This window comes from Delphinapterus leucas, chromosome 7 (genome assembly GCF_059928025.1).
Source record: "Delphinapterus leucas isolate spDelLeu-1000000601 "Yukka" chromosome 7, BTC_Dleu_Yukka2, whole genome shotgun sequence".
Classification (NCBI taxonomy): domain Eukaryota; kingdom Metazoa; phylum Chordata; class Mammalia; order Artiodactyla; family Monodontidae; genus Delphinapterus; species Delphinapterus leucas.
In genome coordinates this window covers 13,903,373-13,919,924 of record NC_143135.1, presented here as the reverse complement: position 1 = coordinate 13,919,924, position 16,552 = coordinate 13,903,373, and the positions used below count along the sequence as shown (strand labels likewise).

At 56.3% G+C, this 16,552-nt stretch overlaps 1 protein-coding gene across 16 annotated transcripts in view; it reads left to right on the top strand.

The window, feature by feature from the left end:
• Positions 1-16,552, top strand: part of DGKZ (diacylglycerol kinase zeta) — a 32,707-nt gene that overhangs the window by 3,985 nt on the left and 12,170 nt on the right. For 3 of the 16 annotated variants that reach the window (XM_022592114.3, XM_089914870.1, XM_089914871.1), the window contains exon 1: positions 10,923-16,513. The exons of 5 other annotated variants lie outside the window; for them this stretch is intronic. In XM_022592114.3, coding sequence (XP_022447822.2) covers positions 15,498-16,513 — 1,016 coding nt within the window. In that variant the 5' untranslated portion in view covers positions 10,923-15,497. Of the gene's footprint in view, positions 1-10,920; positions 16,514-16,552 lie in introns of those variants that run through there. 8 more of the 16 variants (XM_089914872.1, XM_089914875.1, XM_089914873.1 and 5 more) reach the window with 5 other exon arrangements.

The following is a 16,552-nucleotide window of genomic DNA, read 5'->3' as shown; positions in this document are numbered from 1 at the left end:
AGTGAACCTCAGACACATTCAGGAGGAAGGATAAGAAGCAAGAGAACAGCAAGTACCTTTACATAATTCTCTAAAATAATCCGGACAGATGTTATTTCTCCATTTTTATAGACGAGAAGAACACAGGCTCAAAGAGATGAGTAGTTTGCCCAGAGTCACGTAGCAGGTAAGAGGCAGAGATAGAGTTTGAACTCTAGTCTGATTCCAAAACCCACATCCTTTTCTCTATACCAGGTTCCCAAACAGAACATCACAGTGACCTCGGGTGCTTTAGGAACTACAGATTCCTAGATCTTACCCTTGGCATGTCTGACTCATCAGGTCTGGAGATGGGGCTGGGCTTTTTTTTTTTTTTTAATTTATTTTTGGCTGCGTTGGGTCTTCATTGCTGCACACAGGCTTTCTCTAGTTGCAGCGAACCGGAGCTGCTCTTCTTTGCAGTGCGCGGGCTTCTCATTGCGGTGGCTTCTCTTGTTGAGGAGCACGGGCTCTAGGCACGCGGGCTTCAGTAATTGTGGCTCGCGGGCTCTAGAGCTCAGGCTCAGTAGTTGTGGCGCACGGGCTTAGTTGCTCCACAGCATGTGGGATCTTCCCTGACCAGGGCTCCAACCCATGTCCCCTGCATTGGCAGGCAGATTCTTAACCGCTGCGCCACCTGGGAAGCCCCTTTTATTTTTTTAAATTATTTTATTTCTTTATTTTATTTTTGGCTGTGTTGGGTCTTCGTTGCTGTGCATGGGCTTTCTCTAGTTACGCCGAGCGGGGGCTACTCTTCGTTGCAGTGCGCAGGCTTCTCATTGCGGTGGCTTTTCTTGTGGCAGAGCATAGGCTCTAGGTGCGCAGGCCTCAGTAGCTTTGGCTCTCAGGCTCAGTAGTTGTGGCCCGCGGGCTCTAGAGCACAGGCTCAGTAGTTGTGGCGCACGGGCTTAGTTGCTCCGCAGCATGTGGGATCTTCCCGGACCAGGGCTCTAACCCATGTTCCCTGCACTGGCAGGCCGATTCTTAACCACTGCGCCACCAGGGAAGTCCCGGGGCTGGGCATTTTATAAAGCTTCCCAAGTGTTTCTAAGGTGCTACCAAGTTTGAGAACCACAGTATTACATTCACTCTGGGGATGGTAAGTGATCTGACAGGATGCCTTAATGAGAAGAAAATCAAACAGCACCTCCGGGAGTGTGTAAGGAGTCTCCCCTGCATAGTTGCATTGTGCTGGGTCATTGGGGCACACAGAAATGAATGTATTTGGAAAACCCAGTAGAGTCAGGGAGAGGGCAGTGGACTAAAGACTTCCCCCTGACAAGCCTGGGCGTTTGGAGAATCAGATGTCCACGGGGCTGATCTGCCTCCCCTTGCTTTGACTGGAGGCTCGGGGGACAGATATTTGGAATAGTGCACCGCCTTGGCACCTTCCATTTAATGCTGTTTACTTGGTCCTGCCACCTTTGCGAGTTGCCAGTCTCAAAACTCCCCAGTGCCCCAGCTGAACCTAGCCCTCCGTCTTTCCCCAGGCTCCAAGCTCCTTCTCAGTCCGGCTCTTGCTGCTCACTGGGCATCCACCCTCTGAATTTCCCCCTTCCTGCTCCCCTCCCCCACCCAGCCATACACACTTCAGGCCTTGGGGCTGAGGGACCTGCAAGGCGAACAGACAGTGGCTGGAAGGGAGGATAACAAATAGATTGGTCATGGCTGCGGAAGCTGTATTGAGACTTCTGCATTCGGATCTTGGCTCAGTGGTAGAGTTCTAGAATCGACTAGCACTCTCTGCTGGGGGCTTGGGAGGTGTAGTGATGGTACATGGGCCGCATGTTTGCCATTCCTGGTCTGGTCTGGTAGAACGGTCTGTGAATGGCAGCCTCTTCGGCATCTCCCTTAAAGAGGCTTTTTCTTAAAGCCCACTGCAGCCTCCCACATCTGGTTCACCCTCTGGACTCTGGGGAGCAGTTTGCCGTCTCCCCTTTTTTATTTAGCCCAGTAAGGCACACGGCTGAGCCATGCTCCTCCCCAGCTCCATTCCACCTCGCCTGTCCTTGCCGGGAAACATCAGCCACTCCCACATGAGGAGGTGTAGGTTCTGCCCTCCCCAGGGCATCTGGGTTTCCTCTGTCCTTACCGTTCAGATTCTATTGGCCTTGAGGGGTGGTCAGTCAGAAGTGGGAGGGAAGTTGACTCTGCCTCCTCCTGCTCTTCCAGGGCCCACCTGGAGAGGACCCCCTCACCCTCTGGCCCTGTCCGTCACGCAGCTTGTGGATTAACTGGTTTTGCACCCCAGCGGCATCAGAAATTACCTGGCACTTCACACATCTAGACGGAAGGCACCTCAGCCTGCAGAGCCCCTGGGAGCCTAAGCGTTGGCTCTGCCACCCCTGCCCTTCATTAGTGCTTAAAGTCATTCATTCCTAGAGGGCAGAAAACGCACCTGTGGGACAAGTTTGAGACAGTAGGTCCCATTTAGAGGTGATGCCACGCGGGGCCAGGTGTCCTGAAGTCCAGGATGGCAGAGCGTCCCCGCCGGGCAGCCTGAGCAGAAGCAGTGCCGGTTTGGGTTGATTTTGCAATGATCCGGAAGGGACGCGTTGAGGGACGCCCCACGTTCGGAGGCAAGAATCTGGGCTGTAGTGCCGGGATGTCTGGGAGCAAAAGGTGCCTCTTTGAGTGGTTTGTCTTGCTCAGGCTAATTCTGGGAGCTGCCCAGGTGGCCAAGGGAGGCAGGTGTAAGCCAGAGTCCCTGGGTTCCCGCAGGTTTGGGAAGAAAAAGGGGCTTCGGTGACTGAGCCGTGCATCGGCTCACCTCGCTCTGCCTGTTCCCCACGCGACATGGTGTGCCAGCGTGGAGCCGGCCAGGCCGGGACCTGGGTTGGGAGCCCGCGGTCTTCCCTCTGCTGCCACACACCCGCCAGCGGCTCTGGCTTACAGGCCAGGGGAGGGGGCGGGCAGCTCGTCATTTTTTCTCCGTGCTGTCCTCCGAAAAGGTCAAGTCTCAGGATGTGGAGCCGCCCGGGACTCTCACTTGGCAAAAGAGAGCACGAGAGTGGGTGTCCTCCCAGGCAAGGACGGAGGAAGGACTGAGTGACCCTGGGAGAGGGAGAAACAGGCCTGCCTCTGCCGCTTCCTAGAGCCCTCTCCAGAATTCACCAGTCGCCCCCCGAGCAGAGGGGGAGCCGAGTTGGCATGCTGGCCACGAGGCTTGGCCTGTGCTGGTCCCTAGGAGAAGCAGAGGTTGGATCCCTGTCCCCCGACAAAGGCGAGAGAGTTTCCAGGTCCAGGAGCTGACTGGAAACTTGACCTGCAGTGTCACTAGAGCGACACAAGGGGGCGACAGCTGCCACGGTGGGGCCGTGAGAGGGGAGAGTCCCTTTGCTGCCGTCCGTCCACTTGTACCACAGGCCTGCTGTGAGTGGACCCGCACAGACCCCCGCTGCTGAGCTACCTGATACTCTGGCTGCGGCAGAAGGCAGGCTGGGCGTGAGCTTCCACATCACCTGGCCCGACCCCGACCCCTCTCTTGAAGATTGAGGTCCAGTGCATTGACCTTGACTGGGCTGAGGTCTCACAGCTAACTAGGGGTTATCTGGGACTTCAGTGCCAGTCCCCTAACTCCAGCAGCTTGTCAGTTTGTACCACATCACAGGACCCCAAAGGCTTCCCTGCTTTCGGAGAAATCCCCATCCGGCACCTTCCGACCTGCCCTCCGCCTCCCCTCCCCCCTGCCGCCACCTGAGTAATTCTCTAGGTCGGCATGGGGGATGGGGCAGCGTGGGCGGGAGGGGGCAAGCCCTGCACCTGCATCCAGGCTCACCGTCTCCCCTCACTCCTGGGCGAGATTAGCAGGGTGCACCTCTGGGTGATGCTAGGCACTCATTTCTTGCCCCCCTGAACTGCTTCCCCTGTGCTTCACGTGTGGGAGCCCCTGATGCCCTTAGGATATCATCCTCACATAGGGCTGCCTTGTGGCTTCTCAGCACCGGGCCTGCCGGGCACTCCAGTCACAGGTGGGAGTCTTGGAAGGCAGTTTCAGGTGGAAGAGGGCAGGCCAGAGCAGTGACCAGGTGCCCTTGAGGAGCTATCATTCTTCCGTCTCTCCTCGTCTGCCCCCTTCCTCAGCTGAGACGCCAGAGGCATGGTTAGGTGGTGCAGAGCAGGTTTGATGAGACCGAGGGCTCTGTGGCCCAGGTAGAGGAGGGAGAGGCCGAGGAGATGAGCACTCCCACCTGCCACCCCTCTTACACTCATCTGGATGCAGGGGATGTGCCAGCTTATCTTCCTCTGGCCGTTAACGGTTGCCAGAAGCTTGTAAATCCATCAATTTCATGTAATCCTCTGAACAATCTTGTAGTTGATTTTATTCCCATTTTACAGATGAGACAACAAGGCTCAGCGAGGTCAGGGGCCTGGCCCAGGATCATGCAGCTTACGCTGGAGCCCAAACCCAAGTATCTTTTCATAACACCAGGCTGCCCTACTTACTAGCACTCCTTTCTTCTATTCTTTTATTTTCCCATCACCAAACTGGTAGAGCCTAAGAAGGGGTTTAAGTGCTTGAACCCCTTGAAATTGAGAGATCTTTATCTTGTGTGGGAGTAGAGTGAGGCCCTTGAAATGATCTGTGCCCCAACCCCAAGGGAGAACTGCCACCAGGATCCTAGCCCCAGGGGGAGCAAGGCTGAGCAGGGTAGGGTGGGGAGACCCTTGGGTAGGGAGACTCGGGTTGTAAGGAGGATGTCATGTGGCTCCCTGGCTGGATCTGGAGTGGAGGAACAAGTCTGGGACCTTTCATCTTGCTTTCAAAGTGCAGGGAGCAGATGACTCGAGGGACTTGTTCACAGGAGCTCCAGATATCACCCTGGAGTCAGTGGGGGGCCTGTGGCCTGGGGGGAGGTGTTAAGGAGGAGAACACAGCGCACGGGGCCTCACGGTGAGAGGTCTGAAGAGAGAGGGAGGGCCCCGAGCTCTCTCCCTCCACTGTAGAGACCTCCCTGCCGCTTGCACCTGGCCTAGCGCCAGTTCAGAGCTCCCACATAGAGGCCTCTCCCCTGCCAGGGCTGAACCAAAATAGCTGTCTAGGAGCCTGGGCCCGCGCCGCCCACGCTGCAGCATCTCGCGGGTTAACAGCTTGCCTGTCTCTCCGCCCCCCTTCCCCAGCTAGCTGACATTTTACTGGGGCGGGGGTGGTTGTGAAAGGGGGCCCCAGCCCACGCAGACACCCCACTGACGCAACCTGTCAGCCACTCGCCCTCCTCTGAAAGGCATCCTTTCGGGTGAGACCTTCCTTCCGGCTCCACAGATATGGGGTTCCTACCAGGAGACGGTGTAAGGAATACTTGGGGCTCCAAGGGGTGAGGGGGAATGCTGCTCCTGGCAGATGCCACTGCTGAAATCCACCCATGGAAGACCCAGGGCAACCGCCCGGAAGCTGGTCTCCCTCTGGGGGCCTTTTTTTTTTTTTAATACTTAAAAATCTTTTGAAAAGCATTAAGTATTTGCCCTGAGGAAAGTATACAGAATAACGTTAACACCTACCACTTAGCTTGGTCAGATCTTACCATTATGCCATATTTGCCTTAGACAGAGATGGAGGCCTCCTTGTCTCCCTCCCCAGGAGAAACGACAGTCCTGATTTGGGTGTTTACATTCTCGTGCCTGTTTTAAGATTTTTTTTCCCTATGTATGTATGCATCCACAGTAACACATAGTACTGTTTTGTATGGCTTTGCCCTTGAGTTAAATGGTGTATTGTACGTATTCTGAATTTAGGTTTTTCCCTCCGTGTTGTTTCAGAGATTTAACTGTCTTGAAACACGAGCAGTAGCGTGAAGCCATTTTAACTGCCATCTACCATTCCTTTTTGTAACTGTTGACGGACATTTAGGTTGTTGGTAGTTTTTTTGCCATTGCAAGTAATCCTTCAGAGACTGTGCTGGGACATGGCTCCTCGTGTGCTCTGTCCACCAGTGCTTGGTTACAGAGCAGTGTATCTTCAGCTTAGACAGTTGTAGCCAAGTTGTGCACTAAAGTGGTTGTCCTAATTTTTAGGCCTCTGGAGTTATTTTTCTGTCTTTAAAGTTTTGGTAAACTGAGGAATGGGTTACCATGAACACTTTCTCTTTCAAGCCCGCAATATCCCATGAGGAAGACAAGGTGGTATTATCCCCATTAATCCGATGAGGAAATTGAGGCCCAGCCAGGGTAAGAGACTCAGCTTGAGGTTGCGTAGCCGGTCAGAGGCAGGACACTTCTGGACCTTTGAGCCCAAATCCTCGGAAAGCACCTTTGACCCCTGTGACCTCTCAGTAAGATTGGAGGCACATTTTCTGTCTTCGGGGCAGGAAAAAAAAAAAAAAAACCCTGTGTGGAGTGCATGAAGCCTGGGAGGCCGAGTGGGGCCCTGGGGGCTGACAGCTGATTCTAAGAAGATCTTCTAGTAGATGGAGGAGGGAGCAACTTGGTCAGAAGAGTCAGAGGGGGAGTTAAATTTTGAATGAGGGATAAGGGGGAATGCTGCTCCTGGCAGATGGGGAATGGGAGCCTGCTGCAGACACAGGATAAGGCAGCAAGAGGGACCAGTCACAAGAGAAGAGGGACGTGGGGGCCAGCAGGGGTTTCGTAACGCTCCCAGCAAGGTGTTGCGAGACTCAGAGGGAGACATATCGGCATTCCCATCAGGGATCGATTTCACTATGTGCCTCTGAGACACAGGAGCTCAGCCCACACCAGCAACTTGTCCACCCAAGGCTGGCAGGAAGGCCTCCAGAACTGGCCAGCCACTGGGTCACTGCGCTGGCCCACAGCCCTTTGCTCTCAGCGTGATCCTTGAGGCTGAGCCTGGACCATTCACCTTTCCCTCCATTCACTCTTCAAACCACATCCAGCACTTCTAGACCCTGGGTATGCAATTATGAGTAACACATGGTCCCAGGGGCGCACGGTCTGGTGGGGGATACCAAGCTGCAAACCAGCGCTGATGGCCCAGAACAACCAAGAGAGGGCCTGAGCGTGGGAGCAGCTAGCGCCCGGGAGAGGAGGCTGGGGAGAACTTTCCGGCAGAGCCAATATCTGAGCCAGCTCTGAAAATATGAGAGGAAAAAGATGAAGGAGAGTTCACTGAGCAGAAGAAGAGAATGGTGTTCCAGGCAGAGAGACTGTCAGGTGCCACGCACACAGGCAGGAAGAGACCCCTGTGCGTTGCTTGACAGACGCATCTAGAGGTAGAGTGAGGGATTGAGAGCACAGACCCGGAGCAGACTCCTAGGTTGGAATCCCAGCTCTGCCACTTACTAGCTGCGTGATCACAGGCAAGTTGTTTAATCTCTTTGTGCCTCGGTTTTCTGATGTATAAAATGGGGATAATACTACTATTACATTTTATGAATAAAAAAAGTTAGTATTTGTAAAACACTTAGGACGGGAGTGAGTTATGTATTTGTCAAGTAAAATGTAAAAAGTATGAAAGCAAGATGGGAGAGGAGGCCGAGAAGCCTGTTGACTGCCAGGCCCAGGTCTTTGCATTCTGTTCCCTGACAGTAGAGAGCCATTGAAGGATACGTGGACACTTTAGGATGAATTCTGGTGGCAGTAGGAGGATGGTTTGGAGGGGAGGCTCTAAAGGCATGAGCCAGTCATTAATTCCACAGACATTTCTCCAAGGCCTACCAGGAGCCAGACCCTGAGACAGGGACTCAGGATACAAGGAGAGAGAGACTGGGGATGTTTCAGCAAGGAGCTCAGAGCTGGGGTCCTGGCCTGCCCCCCACCCCACGGCATCTGAGGCAACCGCTCCTCTCCCCTCCTTGCCCACATCTTCACCTGTGACTTCATGTCACCAAACCCTGTTGCCGGGTTTCATAAGGAAAGCCTTGGAGAACGTGGAGTGGGCAGTGGCACCCAGCCCGGAAAGGAGCCTCAGCTGTCACTCTCTGGGTCCTCTGGAGAGGAGAGGAAGGCAACTGCTAAAACAAAGGCTGCTGCCGTCCCCCTGTGCCCAGCAAAGAGAAGTAGCCTGGGCCTTGTGGTCAGCCCTTGGGTGGGGTACCCGAGGTGGAGGAAGCCCTTCTCTTCCCCTTACGGCTCTGGTCCCTCCCCGATGGAATTCCCTGTTCCTTCCTCCTCAGCCCATCAGCAGTAAACACTGGGCTCACCGCCAGACAACGTGCTGAGCTGCCCAGATGCAGTAGATCTGGCCCCTGGCCCCCCAGGAGCTTGTCTGGTGGGTGGGAGGAACGAGGCATATGGATTTGAGAGAATCAGGACTTCCACGGGTCCCATGGCAGAGGAGCCAGATGGGTGGTGTGGAGTCATCAGTGGGAGTGAGGTACTCTTGGCTGGGGCAGCTGTGAGCAGGTGGGATTTTGATACGAGGTGAGGAAGGAGGCCGGTGTTCCAGGCAGAAGGTATGCCATGTGCAAGGACACAGCAGTGAGCTTGGGCTCAGCCAGATTAGGGGGCAGGGAATAAGTTGCCTTGGTTAGCACCAAGGGTTGTATCAAGGCATAGGAAGTTGAGTTAGTGCCACATTGCAGAAGCCACGTTTGCTAGGCTAGAGGATTTAGAATTTATTCTGAATCAGTGGTTCCCAAAGTATGGTCCTGGGGTTGCCCTTGACCCTTTCAGGGGATGGTTGAGGTCAAAACTGTTTTCGTAATAATACTTTCAGAGCTGCCCTAGTTTGTGTCCTTCTCACTGTGTTGATATTTGTACTCATTGTATAAAAGCAACTGTGGGTAAAACTACTGGAGCCTCGGCACAGACAAAGGCAGTGGCCCCAACATAAACTTGTAGCCATTGTATTCTTCACACTCACAAAAAGAAAAATGCAGTAAATATATTAATCTTCTAAAGCCCAAATCCTTGAGTACACTTTTTTAAAAGTTCTGTGTGAAGAAATGTGAAATATACATACAGTACTTTTGCTGCAAACCGAACTGTGATGGCTGTCTTGAAAAAGCACTTTTGTGACTGAGTTGCGAGCCCTACTTGTCACTTTTTTCTTTTTTTTAAGGAACACCATTTAAACTTGAAAGAACACCTGACGACAGACAGAACTCTTCAGATTTGGATATTTAGCAGACGTTTTCTCAAAAATGAATGAAGTGAGCTTGTCACTTCAAAAACAGTATCAGTATTTGTTGCTATTGATAAAATGTGTTGCTACTGATAAAATTTGAGTGAAAATTACAATTTTGGAAACTTTGTTCCAGTGTGTGGAGATCTGCCTAACTCAGTAAACCAATATTTTCCAATGACCTATGCTTGATGTTTCAAAATTCAGAATGCAAGACAGACCAGTGAAAAGTTCAGATTCCACGTGGCCACTAACCTTTAAGAAACTACCACTTGTCATATTTGGGTGTAGTAGCAGAGAAGAATACCCGTAATTGCGTGAAAAGGCTATTAAAATGCTCCTTCCTTCTCTAACTGCCATGGGACGCAGAATTTTCTTCATGTACTTCAACCGAAACAACAGATCACAACAGATTGACTGCAGAGGCAGGTATTAAAATCTAGCTGTCTTCTATTAAGCGAGACATGAGAAATTTGCAAAAATTAAAACATGCCACCCTTCTCACTACTTTTCTGTTTTAGAAGATAGTTTATTTTTCATAAAAGTATGTTATTTATATTAACAGTTACTGGGTTTATTGTTTTTCAACAAATGAATAAATAGTATTTTAAATATTTCTCAGCTTTAGTTTCTAATATGGTCAGTGTTAATAGCTATAACCCCCATAAACAAAACCGTTTGGGGAGCTTCAATAATTTTTAAGAGTGTAAGGGGGTCCTGGGACCAGGATGTTTGAGAGCTGCCACTCCAGATCCTAGGGGCTAGGAGTGTTAACGGAGGGGTGGCGTTCTAGGCAGGATGGGTGTGACATGGGCTGGCTTGCTTCTGGATCTGACAGGCCCCCTTGGCAGGGCTGGGAAACCCAGGATCAGGAGGCTCCGCTCAGCCACTTGTGAGCTGTGGGCAGTCACGGGCCTCCGTGAGCCTCAGCTGCCCTGGGGGTTCAGCTGGGAGCAAAATGCCCCTTGCACAGGGGAGTTACAAGCCTCCTGTCCGGCAGTACTTGTGGAAAAGTGCTCAGTAAGTTGTGAAACACGCCACAGATGCTTATTTTTGCAGTTATTTTGTCTGAAGCCGGTGCTTAGCTGTCTCAGCTGCTTTCCTCAGATCCTGGAATACCTGTCCAGTGGGTGCGAGAGGGTGTAGGGTGACCCGCCTCTTCTCCCCCCAACCCTCCCGGAGCTGAGGCAGGGGCTGAGCTGTACCGGGGGCCGTGTGGAGGGGAGGCTACTGAGCTGTTGCTCAGCCGGCCTCTGGGGACTTTGGGAAGAGAAGCCAGGAGGCGAGGCTCGTGCACGAGTGTGTGCCCGCCCACTGCCTCCTGCTTGCACTGCTGGGAGAGGAAGTGCAGTCACTTACCGATCGGGTTATTTTCATAACGGCTGTCTCAGGCGTGGGGGAGGAGGGTGGCGAGGGGGAGGGGCAGGGGAGCAGCCACAGCAGCTCACTCCCCAAACTAGGACTTGCTCAGCCGGAGGCCGGCCCGGAGCTGGAGCGGGAGCCGGGGCTCGCCTGCACCCCCCCCCCAGGACCCCAGCCCCCGCCCGCTGGCCCACCTCCTGCCTGCCGCCCTGCCTTCCAGATCAGGTCAAAGGGGCTTGCCTCAACCCTTCCTTGCCTTCTGCTTCCTCCCTCCTGGATCTGTCTGGGTGGGCCTGGGGAGGGGTGGATCAGGGCTGGCCCGGGCACCACCATCCCCAGTCGAGGCTCCTGAAGCTGATGGAAAGGGACCGGCAAAGCCTAGGCCGACCGAGCTCCTGTCTGAGCTCCTGTCCCCGAGCCAGGGCAGGACCCTGTTGAGGTAAACATGACTGGCCTGGTCGCCTCCTTTGCCATGCAGCCCTGGCCCACCTCTCCCCACTGTGCATTCTGGTTTGGTTTGGTTTGGTTTGGGCAGGATCCTTTTTTTTTTTTTTTTTTTTTTTTTGGGCAGGATCCTTTTAGTGAACAGAGACCTAGGAACCCTGCCTCACCAGCCCCAGGCAGGCCCCCTTTCCAGCATTCCCCGTCTCCTCCCCTCCAACCTCAGCCTCAGGGCTGTGGGAGCAAAGCAGCCAGAGGTGGCTTCTGAGCAGCAAGACCCTGGGGAAGCAGCTCCAGGCCCCGGCTCTGGGGCTGCTGGAAATGGGGCCACATGGCACCATTCCCAGCCTGCACCGGGAAGAGGGGCGTGAGGGGCCCGTCCACAGCGTGGAACGGGCACTCTGACTGAATCCCACAGGGCGGCCTGTGTGAGCACCTCTGGTAGCAGAGGGGTCCCCGGGGGCCAGGCCTGGTGCCAGGAGGCAGAGGGCGTTCATCACAGCAGGAGCAGACACCCAGGCGGCTCTGGCTGCCAGGCTCTGTTCCTCAGGGGGTGGGGGTGGCCATCCTGGGAGCTCCAGCTTCCCCTTCCGGTTCCCACCCCCACCGTGGGCAGAGACAGACCCCAGGAGGTGACACTATCCACACGCCCTGGTGTCTGCTATAGGCGTAGGCCCTGCCCTGCCCCTCCTCTCTGCCAGGCGCCGTCAGGTACTTTCTACTGTTATCTCATCCGAACCTCCCTTATGTCAAACCTCCTAAACTAGGTCATTTCATCCCCATTTTTCAGATAAGAAAATTGAGACTCGGAAAGGTTAGTTGGTCAGCCCAGGAAAGCAATGGCAGATATGGGATGCCAAGGCTCATGGGCTTTTCCACTTGAAGCTAACATAGAGTGTGAGACAGTCTGGCTGGGAGGCCAAGAGTCCTGTGCTTCCTAGCCAGTCGCCGATGAAGCTGAGGCACTCGTGTCCGCTCATCCCCGGCAGCTGCCTTAGCTTGGCCACCTGCAGCCCCACTCGGTGCTGTTCACCGGGGTGCATGGCCAGCCACCACTGTGCGTGTCTCCCTGTAGCATCCTTTGTCCTCCCCAGGCTCCCAGCAGCCAGTTGACGGGGCCCGTGAGTCCTTTCCCACTCTGTCCCCTTCGGGTGTGACAGGATTACCCCAGGTCCCCCACTGGGAGGCTGAGGGGCAGCCATTCGTGCTCTGCTGTTGGTGTTAGAGCCCTGTGGGGCGTCCTCCGGTGACCTTTACACGTACCATGTGGTACGTGGAAGGTGACAGAGCGTGAGGTGACAAGAAGCTGCCACTCGGAGCTGTGCTGTGGGGAGAAGCTCCACGCCCAAGCAGAGGAAAGGCTGGGACAGGCCTGAGACCAGGCTGGGCTTCTGAGCAGACCCAGCAAAAGCCTCAGCAGAGATAGGAAGTCAGGAGTCAGGCCACTGCTGACCAGAGGACAGAGGTTTCTATGGAGACAGGAGGAACAGGAAGCATGGGGCCTGGGGGGAGCGTAGAGGAGTGGGTGCCTTAGAGGAGAGTTTGTCATAAGGTGTCAGGTCAGCCAGCTGACTGCCTCCTTGGACCAACAAGGAGACTGAGGCCCGTGAGGGAGGGGCTTTGCACGTGGCCACACAAGGCCAGGCTGGCCTAGCCTGCCCCACCCCGCTCGCAGTGACTGCACCTTCAGGCCCCTGAGGAGACCCCGGGGCAGTGTGTGGGCTCGAACGCGGTAGGGGAGCACCTGTAAGTCGCCCCCGTGTCATGAGGCGGATGTGCGGGCGACTTCGTCCTGCCGGCGCCTCTTGTCGTGGGTCTGGGGCAGTAGGCAGGGTCCAGCCCTCACTGCCACCCAGAGAGCAGCTGCCGCACCCCACCCCACCCCCGCCAGTGACTGTGGCCTTTTGTTTTCTGGGTGACACTCGCATCAGGCGGTGTGTTCGGCTGACTAATCTCCTCCGGGCTGGGCAGCTGTCACAGGGCGGCCTGACCAGGTGGGCAGGGAAAGCTGACACCCTGGGGCAGTGCTGGCAAGCCAGTGCCCTGGGGCAGTGGGCAGCTGGGCCTTTAGGCTCCTCTTCCTGGGTGCAGAGCAGACCCTGCGTCAGGCAGCCCTGGGTTCAGGTCCCAGTCCTGCCGCTGACCAGCCGAGTGATCTTGGAGCACGTTACTGCACCTCGTCAAGCCTGTTTCCTCATCTCTGTAATGGAGCTATCGATCCTGCCTCAGGAGGTGGTGGTAGTGAGGATCAAACGAGATGATAAACGAACGCACTTAGCCCAGGGCCCGTCGCATAGTAGGTGATGGGTAAATGGGACCGCTACTGTCCTTGTTATGGCTCCCTTCCCTCCCCCGCATCCCACCTTAGTCCCAGCTCGTGGCCCAGCAGGGAAGACCCTGCTCTCTGCCATGTCTCTGGGGCGCGGGCTTTGGGGTTCAGGTAGAGGCAGGTCCCAGCAGTGGCTCCGCACAGACTAGTTGTGCACTTTGGGCAAGTTACCTCCGCAGTCTCCCATGAGGAACGGGGCATGATACAGTATCTATTCTTTAGGGTGCTGTGTTTATTTATTTAAATTTTATTTATTTATTTATTTTTGGCTGCGTCGGGTCTTCGTTGCCCGGCTTTCTCTAGTTGCAGCGAGCAGGGGCTGCTCTTCACTGTGGTGTGCGGGCTTCTCATTGCAGTGGCTTCTCTTGTTGTGGAGCACGGGCTCTAGGCACGTGGGCTTCAGTAGTTGTGGCTTGCGGGCTACAGAGCTCAGGCTCAGTAGCTGTGGCGCACGGGCTTAGTTGCTCCGCGGCATGTGGGATCTTCCCAGACCGGGGCTCGACCCCGTGTCCCCTGCATTGGCAGGCGGTTTTTTGTTTTTCTTTTTTTTTGGCTGTGTTGGGTCTTCGTTTCTGTGCGAGGGCTTCCTCTAGTTCCAGCAAGCAGGGGCCACTCTTCATCGCGGTGCGCGGGCCTCTCACTGTGGCGGCCTCTCTTGTTGCGGAGCACAGGCTCCAGGTGCGCAGGCTCAGTACTTGTGGTTCATGGGCCTAGTTGCTCCGCGGCATGTTGGATCCTCCCAGACCAGGGCTCAAACCCGTGTCCCCTGCATAGGCAGGTGGATTCTTAACCACTGCGCCACCAGGGAAGTCCCTAGGGTGCTGTGGTTTATAAAATGGTACACATGTTTGCAGAGGGCTTAGAACCGTGCCTGTTACAGGTGGGCGCTCAGTAAACGTAAGCCATGATGGCATTGACTTTAGGAGGAAGCCAAGAGCTCTCCTGCCTTTCTCCCTGTCACCTGCAGAGGCTGGCAGACTGTTAAGAGGCAGAGACCCGGAGCTGGGCAGACCCGAGCACTGCTTCCCCAGGCATGGGTGCCTCCGTGTCAGTACCTCCACAGCCATCCAGGGCCCCGCCTGACACTGCCTGCCCGGACCCACAGGGCAGTAGCAATCAAGGGTGGGGGTACCGCTCCAGCGCACAGCTCCAGGGCTGCCTCCTGGGCTGCGGGGTGTTGGATGGGAGGAGTAGGCGCTGGACATGCAGCCCAGCCCCGATTCCTCAGACACATCATCTTCCACCTTTTGTCCAGGGCTCCCACCCTCTCTCAGAGGCCCTCAGCTAGCAGAAGTATCTCTCCTGTCAGCCCCAGGCAGGTGTCCCATGGCCGTGACTCAGACCTCCCTGTGGCTGCCAGGGCCCAGGAGAGTACTTGATGGCAGGACACAGGTGTCCCTGGGAATTCTGGAGGCGTTGCCCCCCTGAAGCATACCAGGCTTCCTGCCCCTCCCGCACTGTTAGGGGAAGGTGAGGGCGCAGGTGCTCCCAGCCGCCTGTGCGGAAGGGGCGGCAGGGGGTAGGTGAGCTGGCAGAGGAAGCGGAGCCTGTGTTCAGACCAGGTCAAGGGAGGATGGCTTGAGCAAGGGTGGTCGCCAAGGCTCCTGCAGGAGGAGCTCTGGGTAGCTTAGTGTCTGGAATTCTCAGCGTTTGGGCTTCGGGCATTGGCCCCCAGGTCAAGGTGCAGTTCATGGGCTTCCTCAGCAGCAGAGCTGGAAGGGTTTTCTGACATCATCCAGCATTTTCACACATGGAATGTCTGTACTGTGCCTCTTCAGAAAGGTAAGACCAGAAGAGTTCTTACTGTCGGCCCCTCAGAGCAAGAGCACACACACCCCCAGAGGCGGAGGCACTCTCGGCTCTCATGGCTTCCCACGCAAAGTCCCCCTGGTGGCTTCTCTCCCTGTGCAGCTGCCTCTCCAGCTTTCGGGGGGCCTTAGTTCCCCGGGGCCTTCAATCCCCAAGGCAGACGTCAGATCCTTTCCATTTCTAGTGCCACTGTCAGCCTGACTGCAAGTCAGGGGGTCGTATCAGGACTGAATTTCTCTTCAGAGAGCCTCATTTTCTTACCATGGCTTGGTTTGTGCCATGTTCCAGGAGGGGACACCTAAGCCTAACCTGCCCTGTGTTGGTGGCAAAACAAAGGCCTAAGGAGAGGAAAAGCCTTGCCCTCAGCCCCTCAGTCTGTCTAGGTCGGCTCCAGGCTTCCACCTTCCTTTTTATTTTCTTTTCCATCAGCTTCAGGCAAGGGACTTGAAGCCCTTTAGGCTAGAGCTTGGTGGATCATGGTGCCTGGACAGGGGATCCCAGATGGGGAGCTGGCAGCCCCTCCTACCCAGCACTCCTGGGGCCGCACAGGGAACAGTGATGAATGCAGGCTCCCTGCTGGATCCTCTGGCACCCCCAGGCACCCCGTTTATGGAGCTCAGAGGCCACAGACGCCCCCCAGCCCCCGCAATGCCTCCCAAGTGTCCCTTCTCTGCTCAAAGGGCAGCGGCTGTGACGGGGCTCCCGGGCACAGGGTGCGCCGTGGCCTGGCCCAGCTCCTCATGCCCCCGGTCTCCACCCGACAGCCACCCGCCTGCCCCTGCCATGGAGACCTTCTTTAGGAGACACTTCCAGCGGAAGGCGCCAGGCCCTGGAGAGGGGCAGAGGCGGCCCGGCAGCGTGGGGCTGCCCACAGGCAAGGCCCGGCGCCGCTCGCCTGCAGGGCAGGCCTCCTCCTCGCTGGTCCAGCGGCGCCGCTCCAGCGCACAGCTCCAGGGCTGCCTCCTGGGCTGCGGGGTGGGGGCCCCGCGCTCCAGCCGCCGGCGCTCCAGCACCGCGCCCCCCTCCTGCAACCCCCGCTTCACCGTGGATGAGGTGCCCGCCCTGCAGCCTGCCACTGTTGGGGCCCCGCGTCTGGACACACCCCTGCTGTTGGCCGGGCTCTTGGGCATGGATGAGGAGGAGGGGGTCCAGGAGGAGGATGTGACAGTTGCGTCGTTGGCGGCCACCCAGCCAGGCACCAAGAGACCGGGGCCATCCCCGCATCGGGGAGCCCTGCCCGTGCTGCCCATTCCCCGCTGGCGCCGGCGCCGGGCCTCCTCCCACCTGCTGCCCGCTGACGTGGTGAAAGACCGCGCCCTCTGGGGCCTGCATGGTTACTACCGGCCCCTCAGCCCGCAGCGGCCCTCAGGCCAGCACCTCAGCCTGGGGGGCCGAAGAGCCTCGGGCACCGCAGCTGGCCCCAGGATGCCTGCCTGCGTGCGCCCGCTGTCCCGCAGACGCCAGGTAGCCCTGCGGCGCAAGTCAGCCGGACCCCAGACCTGGAGTGCCCTGCTTGCGTAGGTATAGCTGCAGCCAGCAGGGCGAGTGGCCTCCGG